The sequence below is a fragment of the Nyctereutes procyonoides genome, unplaced genomic scaffold (genome assembly GCF_905146905.1).
Source record: "Nyctereutes procyonoides isolate TBG_1078 unplaced genomic scaffold, NYPRO_anot_genome, whole genome shotgun sequence".
In the NCBI taxonomy this organism is placed as follows: Eukaryota; Metazoa; Chordata; class Mammalia; order Carnivora; family Canidae; genus Nyctereutes; species Nyctereutes procyonoides.
Window position 1 is genome coordinate 2,190,395 of NW_026575032.1, and position 16,886 is coordinate 2,207,280.

General features: G+C 37.2%; 1 protein-coding gene across 1 annotated transcript; it reads right to left on the reverse strand.

Annotated features, from left to right (window-relative positions):
* Nucleotides 1-8,707: 8,707 nt before the first annotated feature.
* Nucleotides 8,708-16,411, reverse strand: IL21 (interleukin 21). The gene is made up of 6 exons (XM_055316974.1): nucleotides 16,392-16,411; nucleotides 15,826-15,988; nucleotides 15,673-15,708; nucleotides 11,146-11,301; nucleotides 8,828-8,905; nucleotides 8,708-8,731 (listed from the first exon to the last, which is right to left on the reverse strand). The coding sequence occupies exons 1-6, from the start codon at nucleotides 16,409-16,411 to the stop codon at nucleotides 8,708-8,710; spliced, it is 477 nt and encodes a 158-aa protein (XP_055172949.1).
* Between the last annotated feature and the right edge of the window lie 475 nt (nucleotides 16,412-16,886).

The following is a 16,886-nucleotide window of genomic DNA, read 5'->3' on the forward strand; positions in this document are numbered from 1 at the left end:
GGCTGTCTTGGGTGGGAGTGGTAATGAGGGAAGCAGTTCCTGTTGGTATTCAGGACGTGGGGTCTACATCAGTGGTGTTGTATTATTGCCCTTGAGCACTCACTCTTTGTGCTACAAATACATTTCTCTCCAAAACTGGGCTTCTTTAGGTAAAGTGGGCTTTTGAAAATTAAATTGTGGCCCCCAGAAGGAATTAACCTATGTAAAATATATACATAATAAATATACATAATAAATATATACATAATTCTATATAATTACATATGCACAAATATATCCTAACTTTCCTAAAACTACCTCTGTTTTGATAATAAAATTAATCTTTGCCTAAGCCTTCTTCTTATCTTAGAAAATAAACTTCCAAAAGAAAAAAAATTCACTCTCACTGTAACAGACAGAGTTGGTGCCTGTTCAGATACATGTGGATCCTTTCCATCAGTTCTACGCACTCATCCCATCTGTGTGCTTTGATGGCCGCTTGTTCTTGGGACACTCAGAGGATGGACCTTGGGCCCTGGAGCAGCCTCACATCTGTACTGAAGTTCCACAGACAAAAAGAGTAGTTGTGGGAATACAAAACCCTAGTTCCTTTGTCTCCAGGCAGAACTAACAACTCATGTGTAATCTAGGCTCCAGTGCATCTTGCAGGATCAAGTAGAATCTGAGACTTCACCTGAATTTACAGCCAGGCCTCGATTTCCCCCTTCTCAATCCTGGCTTCCACATGCCCTTCCTGGTTTCTCTGGGGGCATTTGCTTAGTAAGACACTTGCACCAGAATTCTGGATTCAGGCTCTACTTCTGGGAAAACCTGACCACCGACCAAGGATATTTACTATTTTTTTCCTTCCCCTCCTCCCTCTCCCTTCCGCCTTCTCCTCTCCCCTCTTCCTCTCTCCTCTCCTCCCCTCTCCTCTCCTATCTCTCATTTTCTCTCTCTCTCTCTTGTAAGTTATATTTGGGAAATTGCTTGAATTAATATTATAGAGGGAAAAAGCACAGCAAAACAAACGTTTCTTTTTGAAATCAGCCATCTCTCAGCCTAATAGGAAGACTGTAATGATCAGAGCCATTTTAAAAATACAATTTTTAAAAACGTTATTTTTGAATGAGGTACCAAAATCTAGAATCTTATCTTCCATTGTGGCAAGTGCTCTGTTTTTCCCCTTCCTTCCTTCCCTTCCCTTCCCTTCCCTTCCCTTCCCTTCCCTTCCCTTCCCTTCCCTTCCCTTTCCTTCCCTTCCCTTCCCTTCCCTTCCTCCCTGTTATCACTTAGCCAACGGTTTCTCTCTCCATGCTTTTAAAACTCTCCAGGTAATTCTAGTTTGTAGTCAGGACTGAGAACCACTGAATGAATCAAAGTAATGCTGACATATTATGGCTAGGAGACAGAGATGATATATACTACAAAATTACAAGCACAATAATGTACTTTTTTTTTTTTGGTATAAGCTCTAAAGATGACTATGATGCATGCCAGAACTGAGAACCATTTGCCAATTTGTTGACATTTGTTTGATGATTAATTTGAACTAAGTCCATTTCAACACTGTACCTTAAAAAACTATCTTTCTTGTGACTGCTGCTCACTTTTGTATTATTACCCATTTAAACACACTGGAAGTAACAAAAGATTCCGCTGGATATATAGGATATAAGTAGGTTTTCATCCTACTTAAAATTTTCTCCAGAAGGGCTCCTGGGTGGCTCAGTCCTTTGGGTGTCTCACTCCTGTTTTTGGCTCAGGTAATGATCTCATGGATCTTGAGATGGAGCCTGGAGTCAGGCTCCACACTCAGCAGGGAATCTCCTTGAGGATTCCCTCCTTCTGCCCCTCCCCCCACTCTCTCTCTTTCAAAAAATAAACCTTAAACATTTTTTTTCTTCATCTGCCTCACACATGCCCCCACCCATACCCTTTCTCTGCTTGTCTTTCTCCAGAGCACTTTATCATCTCATTCAGAATGAATGAATAAAGGAAAAAATTTAAAAAGTGAATAAAATAATTTGTAACATAAAAGGGACTTTCTTGAAAATAATATCATGCAGGAAGATTGAAAAAGATACTTCTAGAGACAAGGGGTTTTGTGGATGCTTTGAACTTTCTATTTTTATAAAGGGAGAAACGATATCATTTGGAAAATATGGAAGAGGTGTGGTCACATTTGATAAGAGGATGGGGGTAAATTTGCAGAAGGTACAAAATATCCAGAGATGAGGGAGAAGCTATGAAAGAAAAAATTCAATAGTACACAACTTGAATAATAAAGAAAAGGCAATTAAAACACTGTGGGACAATTGCCAAACTGTGGAAAGAGCCAAAATGTTCACTGAGAGATGAATGGACAAAGAAGATGTGAGATGTATATATATATATATATATATATATATATATATAACGGAAATTACTCAGCCATCAGAAAGGATGAATACTTACCATTTACAATGACCTGGATGGAACTAAAAGGTATTATGCTATGTGAAATAAGTCAATCAGAGAAAGATGATTATCATATGGTTTCACTCATATGTGGAATATAAGAAACAGCACAGAGAATCATAGGGGAAGGGAGGGAAAACTGAATGGGAAGTCACCAGAGAGGGAGAAACTTGCACCATGAGGGACTCTTAAGTATAGGAAACAAACTGAGAGTTGATGAAGGGGAGGTGGGGGAGGGGATGGGGTAATTGGGTGATGGGCATTAAGGAGGGCATGTGATGTGGGGAGCAATGGGTGTTACACACAACTGATAAATTATTGAACACTACATCTGAAAGAAATGACGTACTATATGTTGGCTAATTGAGTTTAAATTTTTAAAAAATAAGGGGACAAAACCTTGTGGGTGAACTCCAATGCCAGCTATAGTATGTAGAACCCACCAATTCTTTCTAAAAAATTTTTGTGACTTCATTCTATGTTCAAAGCATTGTTTTAGGTGCCAATTACATGGCAGTGAAAGCAACAAAAAAATCTCTGCCCATATTGAGCTAACATTGTGGTGGGAGACAGAGACAATAAACACATAAATTATTAAAATACATATGAGGGTGGTAAGTGCTATGGAGAAAAATAAAGCAGTGGTGTTTAGGAGAGATCCAATTTAAAAGAGGATGGTAGTCAGAGAAGACCTGGTTGAGGAAGGACATGAAGGACAGGAGGAAATGGACCATGTGGACATTTGGCAGGAGAACATTCCAAACAGAGGAAACAAAAAGTGCAACTGCCCTAGGTGGGCAGTGTTCTTGGAGACAGGAAAGAATACCAATGTGGCTTGAGTTGAATAAGAAGAGTGAAAATGAGGTCAGAGAGATGAGGGCTGTAGAGGAGACATGACCATGTAGGCCTCTTGTAGGACTCAGGCTTTATCCTGAATGAGGTGGGAGCCATTGGAAGGTTTTGAGCTAAGGGTGACATACTCTGGTGTTTTAAAAGATCTTTCAAGTTGCTTGTTGCAAATTGGTAAGGAGCAAGAACAAAATCAGGAAAACTATTTAGGAAAGTATTACAGTCCTCTGAGAGATTGTGGTGGTGTCGAGTAAGGTGGAAGCTGGAGATGGTGACAGGTGGTTGGCTTCTAGAGATATTTTGAAAACAGAGATGACTGTCTTTGCTGATAACTGGATTCAATGGGTAAGAGAAAGAGATGTCAAGGAAAATTTCAGTTCACAATTATGTATTTTGTATTTGGTTCAATTCAATTTTGTAAACATTTGTTTTCTACTGTATATTATCGACTATATATGAGGCACTGTACTAGCAATTTCTTCTACCAAAGAGACTTATATTCTGGAAAGGGAAACAGATGTATCAGTCAATAAATGTGTGTATACCACATTAAAACTAACAACCAAAGTATGATCAAGTTCTAAAAGTGGGAAGAGATTAATATTGTTACAGAAATAGAAGAAGATGGTCATGGAAATCCTTCTGGAGGAAGTGATAACTAAGTTGAATATTGACAGATGCATCAGGGGTTTTATGGGTGTTGAGCGATATTCCAGGGAGAAGACACTGCAAGTACAAAGAGACAGAGAAATGAAACAGCACGGTGTGTCCGGGAAACTACAAGCAGATTGGACTGGCTGGAATTTTGAAGTTCAAGGTGAAGAGAGGCTGGGAGCTGAGTGGAGCAGATGATTAAGGGCCTTAAATGCCCAGCTTTAAGCCTAGGCTTTACTCCAAAGAAGAACCAGTGAAGGGCTTTCCAAAAGGAGACACTGTGATTGATCAAAATTACATTTTATAAGGTATTCTAGTGACTGTGCAGAGATAAATTGGAGAGAGGTGAAGGCAGGAGTCCAGAAACCCAACAGAAAGTTGTAACCATTGCTGAGAGCCTGCATTAAGATGATGGCAGAGGGCATAGAAAAGAAAGGATGCACTTAAGAGATAGTAATAGCAGGGTCTAATGACCAGTTGGTTATAGTGAATGAGAGAGAAGGCAGAGACTGGGAGGCTGGAGATTCATTCCCATTAAGATTAGAGAACACTGAAAAATAAAGGAGGTTATGAAAGTGGGAAAAGTGATGAGATCAATTTTGGCATGTTGAGATGAAGGGCTTGGAGGATAAAGATGGAAATCTTCAGGGAGAAGTTGAATATAGGGGATTGGGAATTAACAGAGAAGTCTGACCTTTATCTATAGATTTGTGGGTCAACAACATACAGGGGGGTATTTAGAACACCAAGAATCCACTGGACTATTGGGGGAAGAGGTTTAAAATGAAAAAGTGTCCAGGACAGAATGCTGAGGAACATCAGATTCTAAGGGGAGGATACAAGAAAGCAAACCAACAACTGACATTGTGTAGTAAGAGAGGTAAGACAAGAACCAGGAGGAGGGCCCTCCAGAGTCAAAGAAGGAGAAGAGAGAATGATTAAAGGTAACAAAAGCCCTGATAAGATCACATAAGATAAGGACTTAGACACATTTGTGAGTTGGGTAATTTGAAGGTCATCCTTGACCTGACAAAGGTCAAGTTTGATACAGTGATAGGATATAGGATGTTAGAAATCAGACTATCGTGATTTGATGAATGGATAAAAGTTGAGGGAGTATAGACACATGTAGAGACTACTCTTTCAAGTTCCAAATCTTTCCCCTCCACATGAGGTGAGGCTACACCTGGACTAACCTGTGTAGTTCCCTCCACAAAAGGTGGAGGCAGATAAGTGGTGGAAAGCAGATGAGTGTTCAGAGCTATGCATGAAGTGAGAAAGTAACTCTAGTAGGCCAGATAGGGAAGTTGAAAGTGTCCCCAAAGATGAGGAGCGAGATCTTGTATTTGAAGCTAGAATAGGGGACCTAGGTTAGAACGGCTAGGTAGGCAGTTTGTAGGCAGCTTGAGAAGATTGCTGGGACTGACGTTCAAAGGATTGATCAGGGGCCTAAGCTCTGTGGAGACAAAGGGGAATTAGTAAACTGAGAGAATGGTGAGGGGCAAAGGCCTGGCTGTCGTGATGGGGTCTTGAGACACAGGGGTAGAAGTAGGGAAGTTTGAGAACTAAGAGACTAGCAGATAATGGCTTTATATATGTAAGGATCTCATACAGAGAACAGTTTGAGACAATAAACTCTGGCACATGGCCATGGGAATGGGATGATGATGGGATAAAAGATGCAGGTGTTTGGAACTGAGGTTGGTAAGGTTCTGGAAAGTTGCAGTGATGGTGGAATCTTCCCCATGGGCACTCAAGTTACCCAAAATGATGGCAGAAGTTGGATTCAAGGGAAAAAACACGCCTAACTCCCCAGTAAAGATAAAGGAGTGACAAGGAGATGACAATCATCAATAACAAGTAAGGGGATAGAAAAGCTAAATGGGCTAAATGTCAAAGCAGGAAAGATTTTTACACAAGAGTGTACACATAACGGCATTAGGGAGGATATCTTCAACTCCTCCAGGACCTGCCATACATTTGGGAGAGCTGCAAAAGGAAGTGGTATCCTTGAAGTAGATACAGGAGTGAAAGGTTCCATTTCAGTGAAGTACGTAAGGAAAGATTGTCTTTGTAATATACATATAAAAACAATATGCTCCCAGAAACTAAGGATTTTATTTTCTGCTAAGGCTATTGAATTAAGGATTTCCAGGGAATCACAGAAGACAGTTGTACTGACCCGGAAATATTTAATATGATCAAGTCTTAAATAAGAAGCCATGAACATAAACATTTAAAACCAAATATATAATAAATAATTATTAAGTTATAAAGTACATAGTTCGTATTAAAACTAAATTCTCAGATGCAAAAGTAAATACAACAGAGCAATAATATAGAATAATAATGCTACAATTTTATACAAGCGTCCAAAGAAGACACTTTCAGCTACAATAGTAAAAATCATGATTAATTTTCCCTGAATTTCCATGACCTACTGCAATGTTTTTCTATCTTTCTTTTCTTCCTTACTTCCTTTTTTTTTTTTTTTGGAACATCTTTTTTGTTCCTGCAGTGAGTGTTGCTACAAGTGCTTTTGAATAAGAATGTGCAACTAAATATCAGATTCAGTAAAAGTTTTACTCAGAAGTATGGTCAGATGTTCCCATAAGAGTATCCAGAACCTTAGAGACTCATAGACACGTGTATAAAGCTCTAAAAAAAGGCAGAATAGACCTTAGAGATTCAGTTCAACACCCTCATTCTACAGATAAGGAAATGGAAACCCCCAAAATTTAAGCAAGTGACCATGATTTCACAGCCAGTAAGATTTCAGGCCTCCTGTATCACCATCCATAGGTGAAAGTAATGTTTTTAGGTAAGCCTTATATCCCTTGTGAGAGCTGATTAAGCCTTGAACACAGAGCAGTGAAGATGGAGCTGTTCAAGTCTTCTTCATCTTGTTTATTCCAATGCAGTGCTTTTCTTGGGGTGTTGCTAGATCTTTACCTGAGTCCTCAAACTCAGTTTAGTGAAGGCTCTTAACCAGCACCCCCATTTAATTATTTTTACTTTTAAGATAGAATCTCTGGCCAAAGGATTAGAACAGAGATTTTAACAGTAAACACACCAAAATAAATACATTATTTTAAATATAAAAATCACAGTGTCAAAGAAGTCAACAACTATAAAGCCAGAAACAAGAAATACAGACTTCATCCTTCCCTAGTCAACTTTATGGCTGCTTTCTACTTTTATCCCAACAATCTGGCACCATTTGACATATGGGTAGGCTTTATATGCATGTTTTCATCATTACTGTTTACATGATCGATCCCTCTGTAATAACATTTGAAAATTTTAAAACAGAATACCTTGTTTCTGATGATACAACATTTCATCGAGAGTTGATAAAATCATTGATGGCTAATATAGCTTTTAGAACTATGAATTTTTCTGTACTTGTTTTTAAAATACTTTTAAGTAGATAATTTTTTCTTCTCAGGACATACAGTGTTTCCCATCCCACATCCTCTTGCATATTCACAGCCATTTTAACAATAAGAGATTCTCAAATAGCTTATAACATTCTAGCAAACATTTTATTTTTCTAGAGTTTTTAACTTCATATTTAAATAATCTCTACTGGAGTTGATGTGAAATGGCAGTTAAAGCAGGTTGCTTATTTTTACTATCCATGGTTGAAAGATTGGAATGTTTATGCAGAAGTCTGTTTTCTATTAGGACAGGAGTCTTGGCCTCTTGATTTGTCTCCTGATTTTGATCTCATATAAGTGATTAAATTTGTTTTAATGCAAAGCATGCAAGAACAAACTGTCACTTTTAAAAGAAGAAGGAAAACAAAAGAAGGAAGGAAGGTGACTGACATTTGGAGTTACTAGCTTGCTCCCACACAATCATTATAACAATTTGAGATGAGAGCTATAAGACTTTTTAAAAATATATATTGTTCCAGAAAACCACCTGATGTACGTCCCCCTATAGGTTTTAATTGCCATTTCCACAAGCTTAAAATATTAGCTTATAAGGGACTTGAACTGGGAAAGATACTGTTAAACCCACTTAAGGAAAAAAAAAAGACTAAAGAGTGTATTCCATAAATACATTCATATCTATAGCATTTAAATATTTTTTATAAATCTCAATAAAGGAATAAGACTTTTTTGTAGCCATCTAGTAAAGCTATCCCCTGGCACATAAATAAACTATATATTTATATGTTAGGTATTCTGAGATAAAAAGTAAACTCTTCAGATATACATTTTTAACACTCCACTTTTGTTTCCTTAAAAGAATAAAGACCAACTTTTTATCTTGACCCTATGTTTCTGTATTTCAGCTTGAATAGAAGGTAAATAACTTTTAAGTTATGATCCTTAGAGACCTCATTCTTGTAATCAAGATCAAGACAAAACTAAGATCAATAAATTCCCAAACTACATTTTTGGTTAAAAATTTTAAGCTTCTCTCCTAATAAAGGAATGTCATAGTTGGGCAGTAATATAAAGTAAAAACTTTAGAAACCATAGAAATCCATAACATAGGAAGTCAAACTCTAATTGAGTAGAAAGCTTTTTCAAGCTTTGACCAAACAGAGCATGTGAATCAAACTGAAGTATTGCATAGTAATTAAGGGGAAATAATCCTGACTTTGAACAGTTATCTGAGTCTTTTTCCCCATCACTAATATGTTGTACTCCTCCATTTAGAACAAGAAGTGAGTTTCACTACTGTATTAGAGTATGTAATATAGTGTCCAGCTTCAAGTTAGATCCTCAGGAACCTTCATATCTCATGTGTTCTAGGAGAGATGTTGATGAATCATCTGTGAAAATAATATACCATGAGTAACATAAATATAAGCAGCAATCTGGATAAATAAATATGAAGTAGAAAATCAAATATAATTTCAGTTACATACCTTTTGGATGAGTGATTTCAGTCTTTCTAGGAATTCTTTGGGTGGTGCTTTCTCATAAGAATCACATGAGGGGCATGCCTAGAAATCAATAAAAAAGCAACAATTCTTCCTTACAACATTTTTCCTATTTAATAAAATGTTCAATTAAAATTTTTTTTCTAATTAGAGATATAGTTCATGTCCGCTGAAAAAAACTCAAGATGTGCATAAAATTGTTCAGGAAGAAAACAATGAGAAAAATCATTTGTAATTCCATCCTCAGAGATCACCACTGCAATCTTTTGATGTATATCCTTCCCGTAATGCTTTTTTTTCTTTGCATTTATGTTATCTACAATGGTTGGTAATTGCTTTATTTACACTCAGCGTATCACAAGCATTTCCTATATGTTAAATATTCTTCAAAAATATGATACATCATGGTTGCTTTGTATTCCAACATTGGATCAAACTATTACTATTTTTGGACACGTAGATTGTTCTAACTTTTCACTATTGTATACAATGCTGCAGGGACATTTCTGAATAACTTTTGTATGCATCTTTATTTTATTTGATAAATTTCTGGAAGTAGAATTACTAAATTAAAGAAATAAAGATTTTTGTCTCAATATATATTGTAAAAAAAAAGTATGCTTCTATTCATGCAAACCATTCTTACTATTGTTGAGAATTGTTAAAAACTTTAATTGGAAAGAAACAGGATTTCCTTACATTGCATTGATTTGATTATAGGGAGACTGAACAATTTTTATATGTGTATTGCCCACTTATATTTCTTTAAAAAAAAATTCTAGGGACGCCTGAGTGCCTCAGCAGTTGAGCAGTTGAGTGTCTGCCTTTGGCCCAGGGCGTGATCCTGGGGTACTGGGATCGAGTCCCACATCGGGCTCCCTGCATGGAGCCTGCTTCTCCCTCTGCCTATGTCTCTGCCTCTCTCTCTCTCTCTGTGTGTGTGTGTGTGTGTCTCATGAATAAATAAACGGAGTCTTAAAAAATAAAAAAATTCTAGATTTTCTCCTTTATCCTTATTCCTTTTGAGAGACTGAACACAAGGCTATTGTTTAGTATTCAGCATCTCTAAGCCAATTTGAGGTGGTGAGAGCATTTGACCAAAAGGTAAGAGATATAAGTTGTAGTTCTCATTCTGCCACTTAGTGTTTGTGGGGCTTGGGACAAATCACTTAGGCTCTTTAGGTCTCATTTTCCCATCTACCAAATGAAGGTGCTTAACTAAATAGTTCTAAGTTCAGTTTCAGCAATTGCCATTTCATGAGTCTGTTATTGACTGGCTCCTTTCTCTCTTTCTAAGGAAAGTTTTATTTATTTATTTTTAATTTATGATAGTCGCACACAGAGAGAGGCAGAGACATAGGCAGGGGGAGAAGCAGGCTCCATGCACCGGGAGCCCAACGTGGAACTCGATCCTGGGTCTCCAGGATCCTGCCCTGGGCCAAAGGCAGGCGCTAAACCGCTGCGCCACCCAGGGATCCCTCTATGGAAAGTTTTAAAGCAATACTCTTCACAGTGCACCTGGCTAAGCAATTAAAGGAAACAAAAATCATCTTGATAATGTCATTAAGATTTCATTTGAATCATATGTGAAATTCCTTGGAAGAAAAGAGGACTGATTAAAAAAATATTTTGGAGGGACACCTGGGTGGCTTAGTTGGTTAAGCACCTGCATTTAGCTCAGGTCATGATATCAGGGTCCTGGGATCAAGCTGCCTGTCAGGCTCCCTGCTCAGTGGAGAGTCTGCTTCTCCCTCTCCCTCTGTCCTTCCTCCCCACTAAGGACTATTAAAATTCTTCAGCCAAATAATGAGGTCTATCTATTTAAATATAGTACTGACTCTGTGATTGTATAGGATAATAATATTTTTTAAGAGAAGAAGGGAAAGTTTGAGATTTTTCTTAGTCTCTTGTAGGCCATCTCTTTTCTTGTAGGAAAGCTAAGATATAGGTCCTGTTAATAAGAACACGTTATATGTGACCATATAATGAGAGAAAAATATTTAACTCCTAGGTCACAGGTGGATTCTCAACCTAGTGACATCCTCACCTTGGGAAGTTATATTAACATTTCAGCTACCAGGGACTTTTAGCAAATTCTGATAGGATTTCTGGGCACTTTCAAGTCTGTGGATTTGAAAGAGGTGACTCCATTTCTCAAAGCACACCATACATAGATAACATGTAACTGGAAGGAAGGCACTGGAATCTCTAGCTACAAGTGTGTGTGTATGTGTGTGTGTGTTATGTCATGTAAGATATAATTAATAAGTACAAATAAAATAGATGACAAATGACAATCTTACTGGTCTGTGTTTCTGTCTTCTGCCTGCATTTGTGGGAGGTAGTTTCCTCTTCAGCTGTTTAGTTAATACATTGATTATCTGTTCATTGCCTCCTGTGTTTGCTGCCTTTAGTTGGACCTTCTGAAAACATGAAAAAGCTGACCGCTCACAATGCCTCTGAAAGAGAAATTATTTATATATATGTTAACAAAACAAAAGTTATCCAGAAAGTAAAAATGACCTTCCCAATTCTCTTTTTCTACTTCTACAATAATGTATTAGATTTCATTTATTCCCGCATATGATGAGGAATGAATTCACATCTTACTTAATGTTTGGGCTGAAGAGAAGGAGGTCCTGCAATGTAAAATTTCACCCTATATTAGGGAAGAGAGGATATATTCCTGCCTTGCAGGCAAGAGGAAGGAGCCTCACCTTTCCACAGCTCTCTATTCCTAATTCCATTTGAGGTCTGGGTGGTGGGCAGGATCTTTGTGTTTTGTGAGTTTGGTTTTAGAAAAAATTTTCTAAAAGTTAACACTGACTGGTTGCAGCTTTGGGTAAGATATGCAGTAGTCCAATTAATAATCTCTTCTATTTGTTTTTTGTTGTTGTTGTTTTTTTCCACAATTTACTGGAAGCATCTAACAGTGACATGTCTTGAGCAGCATCTTATCTTGTACAACACCTGGCATCATATCATGTCTTATTGCTTTAATAAATATGTATGGAGTTGACAAATGAAGTAAATGAGTCAAAGCCCCTACTTTGGGGAAAGGAAGTGGCTACCTACTTTTGTTGGCATATTCCACATCTAAGATTCAGTACACCTGCACAGACTACACATGACTCTTCTAAAATCGTATTCACACTCTTAGGTCCATTAGAGTAGGATTCTGCATGAATCAAGCAGTCAAGGAACAGAATTTGAGTCAAGGAACTTGCCCAACAAATGGGAGGGAAGACCGTTTTTCAGAAACTAAGGGTAGTGTCTCAAAGAATGGAGAAGTGGACAGAACAAGGATCAAAATCTTGTCTCTTAGTTTAGTCCAATATCTAGTGAGTAGTGAGTAAGTCAAAAATTTTAAAAAGCAAACTAAAAGTAAAATGAAATTTATTGGAAGAACAAAATTTAAACTGACTTATTGAAAACCTTTTAATGCTGATCTAAGAATTTGCATCCAAGTGTCTTTTTTCTTTCAGCAAATGTGTGTATATTATGGTCTTCTATCCCCACCCCACCCTACTCCAGTTGCTGTATCCTCATTTCACTAATGTGTATGGAAGTCACTGCCAAATAACCAGAAACCTCCATCTTTCTAAGTTCCTACAAGGGCAGTTCCATATATAACAAAATTACCTGAGTCTTCTCATGGACAATCAGCTGAAAATAGCATCTGGCCTGCTTTGCATTTTCCAACCCATATGCTTACCCAATATGAATGTTGATTAATAACATGCATCTTTAAGACACAACCCCATCAGGTTTGCTTTGCATACATAGCCACAAGCCGAGAACCAGCTTATCTGGTTTCCTTATATCAGAGCAACTTGCCTGTCTCATAGGGCAAGGTAATATCCTTTCCATGTTTGCCAAAATGCTTATTTAATAGAAACTATTTATAAATGTTAATTATAGCACTTTTTTTTCCTTGAAAACCACATGTTCATGTTTGTTGAAGTTTTTTCTTTTCTCTTCTTTTTGACCACAACCGGCTTAACTTACTGGAAAAAAATAATATTCATATTTAAAGAGGTAAATTTTCCAGCTGAAACTGAAAACACTAACTGCTTCATCCGTGATGATCTGAGAAACCAGCATTTCTCACAGAAGCCCATTTTGCTGAGTTAACATTTACATGTGTATGTTGAAAGAAAGTTATGTTCCAAAGAAGTATGGGGGCCCTACCAAAGGAACTCCCTTGATATTGTCAGGAATGGTCAAGATCAGTGATGAAAGATTTTATACCTGAGAAAGCTTTTCTGAAAGCCCCTGAATGGCATTTGGATACTGATGCCCATATTGACATGCTGTGCTGTTTCTCCTACCCTTCTTTGTTCACCAGTCTCAGTAAACAGTGGTGTTGCTTTGTGCTTTCTGCAAGTAGCAGAGTGGTGCCTGGCAATGTGTGGCCCAGGACAAGTAGCTGCTGGATTTGGCTTCAGATGCACATCAAAGGCAGCCTCAAAAGGAAAAGAAGTGGAGGAAGTGTCCTGATAACTGCCTTGAGGATGTACTGAGAAGGGGAGTGAAGAGATTAACCTTGCTTCAGACAGCCACCATGCCCTGTCACTTATGGGGTTTACAGGATGAACCCAAATGCATGCACAGTACCACTATCTGGGAGTATAACAATTATTTTCCTTTGCTGTGTCTCAGTGACAGCAAACTAGGAGGGCAAGGCTTTGATTCCTTCATCCTCTAATGCTTGATAACATGAAGAGTTATGTGTCCTACATTAATATTGCAGAATAGAGGGAGCAATACAGAAGTGAAAAGCAAGAGTAACAAAGAGAACGGTCAAATGCTGCTTTTGCAAGGGAGTGCATTTGGCTTTGTTGTTTTGCAATATTTGAAAATATTTTCCTCCTTATAGTTTATTTTTAACCTACTTTTTCCCCCTTCTCACAGAAAGGCCTAGCCACTAACACTATGAAGTCTTGGGCAAGATTACCTTTGTCCCACACACAAACCAGGTCTAAATTGAGGTTTCTCAATAACAACACAATTGACATTTTGGGCTAGATAATTCTTTGTTGTTAGGACTGTCCCATGCATTCTAGAATTTTTAGTAGCATCTCTGACCTCTCACTACTAGATGCCAATAGAAACCACTCCCCTATACCACAATTGTGACAACCCAAAATTTCTCCAAACAATGTCAGATGTTCTCAGGTGGCAAAATCATTACCAGTTGAGGACCACTGGTTATGTAATTAGAAAGAGATTGATGCCTGGCAAGGCCAATTAGGGATCAGAGATAATCAACATTTATCAACATTTACATGCAACATGTAAATGAATTTATTTTCCTTAAACTTTTTAATCTTTTCAAATTTCTAATCGACAGTTGCTTTGATGCTAGCCCTGAAAAACTTGAAATAATGCTACTGTGGCCTTGAACTATTTTCTTTCTTCCTAAATTTGCGTATCAGCATAGCTTAAAGATCTTAGTTACAACATTACTCACTTGTATCATAGCCAGCATTGTTTGAGAAGATTGTCAGATAGAAACAGTGTCACTGAGACAAAATCTTCTCATTATGATGTAAGATTAAAAAAAAAAACCTCTATCTTTAACAAAGCATAGATATTTAACAAAGGAAGCACCCACAGGATCAACTCAAGTTAGAAAATGGGAAATCTTTCTTATTTCTCATTTTGCAAGTTACAGACGGGGCTAGTCCAAAAGGACTCTAATCACAACAGTTAGACAAAATGCATGAGATGCTAAAAATGCATGTTTTGATAATTAGGTCATGATTAAGAAATATTCTCACTTATTGGAAGTCTTTCCAATAAGCTGAATATGCTACTTTCATTTTAGATGCTGCTTATTAGAAAAGGACCTAGTAAATGAGAGTGGTTAGGTTCAGAGCTAGAGAGTGAATTTTAGAGAAAAGCAATAGTTGTGACTCATTCACTTTCTAAACTTTTACACATAGTCATTTACGATAATTGTTTTCTTTCCAATATATCTTCATGTCTCCCCCTCTGCAGTGTCCTAATTACTGGTAGCACTTTTATAGGAACTCTAATTTATTCAGTTAAAGGTCTGTGACAATGAAAACATTTCCCCAATTGCATTTATCTCCTCAGGATACCAGACGTGAAGATTAGAGCGAAGTTACTAAGGAAAAGATCAGCACACAGCACTCTTAAACTATAACGCTAGATGTTTTCTTCCTGGGATTTAATGGATTTAAGTGGCTTAAGAGAATGGGATGAGTTTGTGGAAATAGTCCTCTTGAAAGACCTCTCCAAAGGCCGAAGGCAAGACCCACTGAGGCCAAGGTATATGGGAATTCTACTGTTTTTCCATGCTTTTCCTGTAATTTGTTCTTTTTTCTTTCTCTTTCTTTTTTCTTTCTTTCTTTCTTTCTTTCTTTTCTTTCTTTCTTTCTTTCTTGTTATTAAAAGGTGAATTCTGCTTCTTCCGGTGTGTGTCTATATTTCTTAGATAGGTTTGCAAAGGAGGACTCAATAACTTTGATGCACTAGCTCTTAAATGTAATTAAAAAATTGTTCAGAACCTGACTATAGTATAGTTTTCTTATTCTGTCTCAACAGTACTACTTGAAAGTACTCTTAGAGATAGTTGGAGATAAAAAAATATTTTATAAGGTATAAAGGTTATTTTATTGGTTGGCTTGTTGGTGAATCAATGAATGTTTGACCAAAATAAGAATAACTATTTTACCAACTATTAAACCCCCAAACTCATTGAAATTATGTAGATTCCTAGATAATTATATTAATGCCTTTCTTAATTGGATTTAAACACTTGTACCACATATATTTTCACAAATAAATTCAACTGGTCTTACCTTTACATCTTCTGGAGCTGGCAGAGATTCAGGGTCCTAAAGCAAAAAAAAAAAAAAAAATTAGTCCTGGGTTATTTTTTATAAGTCAAAAAGCTCCTTTTATATTAATTGAAGAATATGACTTAAATTTTGTTGTGACAAAGATGGCCTTACCAAGTCATTCACATAATTTTTAAGCTGATCAACAATATCTATAAGTTGACGCATTCTAATCAAGAGAAGATCTTGCTCTTGGAAGCTTGATTTATGAGCCACCGTCCCCAAGAAGATGACCATCAGGCAGATGACTATCTTCTCCATGTTGCCAGCACTGGATCTTCAAAGTGCCAGTAGAGCAAGACCTTGGTCTCAGTTTTCACTGCAGTTTGACTGTGAACAGGTTGTCAGTAAAGCTACCTATTTATTCATCCTTCAGGGAGAGGTAAAGCCCTCCCATTGCAGCCTGGAAATCTTTGTAAAATGGATGAATGTGAGTAACTCTTTTTTCTTTTCCACTGGCTAGGTATACGTGTGCATGTGCTAATGCGTGGGGGCAGGGATTGATGGAGTCAACGAAATGTGCCCCATCTGCATCTTACACAGGAAAAGAGAAATGGGTGAATTCCAATTTTCAGCATGAATCAAGAAGTATGCATGGTAAACAGTAGGTACTACAAAACTTCAAAGAAGTAAACAAAAACACTTTGATCTCTCTTTCTCTGCCTCCCCTGGCATCTTACCTGTTCCCTCCAACAGTCATAAGGACACTTCAATAATGAGTAAAGTGGCAATAGTGCTTTCTTGCAGGAATTTTTCTTATGGTAATAACAATGCCTTTTGACTGAAATCATCCAGTATTCCATTATAAAGGTAGGAGGGGAGCTACATTTTAGGAAATTTTAAATATTGGGGTATTTTCCAAACTAGCAAGACGATTTTAGGATTTTAATGAAGTTAAAGGGTTTAAAGTAGAATTTGCTTACAGTTGTTCCCAAGAGCATCTTTAAAAAAATTAATCTTGGCCTCTAACATTTTACTTAAGAATGTGGTTTTTATATATATCATAAATGATTCTAAAAGACTCTGAAGTGTCTCCCAATCAGGATCCCACTCTACCTTCATTTAAAAACAAAAAGTAAAACAAAACAAAACCTCTCTTATGTCAATCTCTTCTATATAGTATATCAATTAAATGAATTCAGGGTACTAATACTCATTCCTGTCCAAGCCAAAAA

Bases quoted from the DNA above. Each gene is read 5' to 3' on its own strand.
- IL21 (XM_055316974.1), bottom strand. From the start codon at position 16,411: ATGACTGTTGGAGGGAACAG. The intron at 15,709-15,825 runs GTAAGGCCATCT...TTTTTGCTTTAG, and splicing joins AAAATTATGTGAATGACTTG to GACCCTGAATCTCTGCCAGC. The intron at 8,732-8,827 runs GTATGTAACTGA...TTATTTTCACAG, and splicing joins TGAAATCACTCATCCAAAAG to ATGATTCATCAACATCTCTC.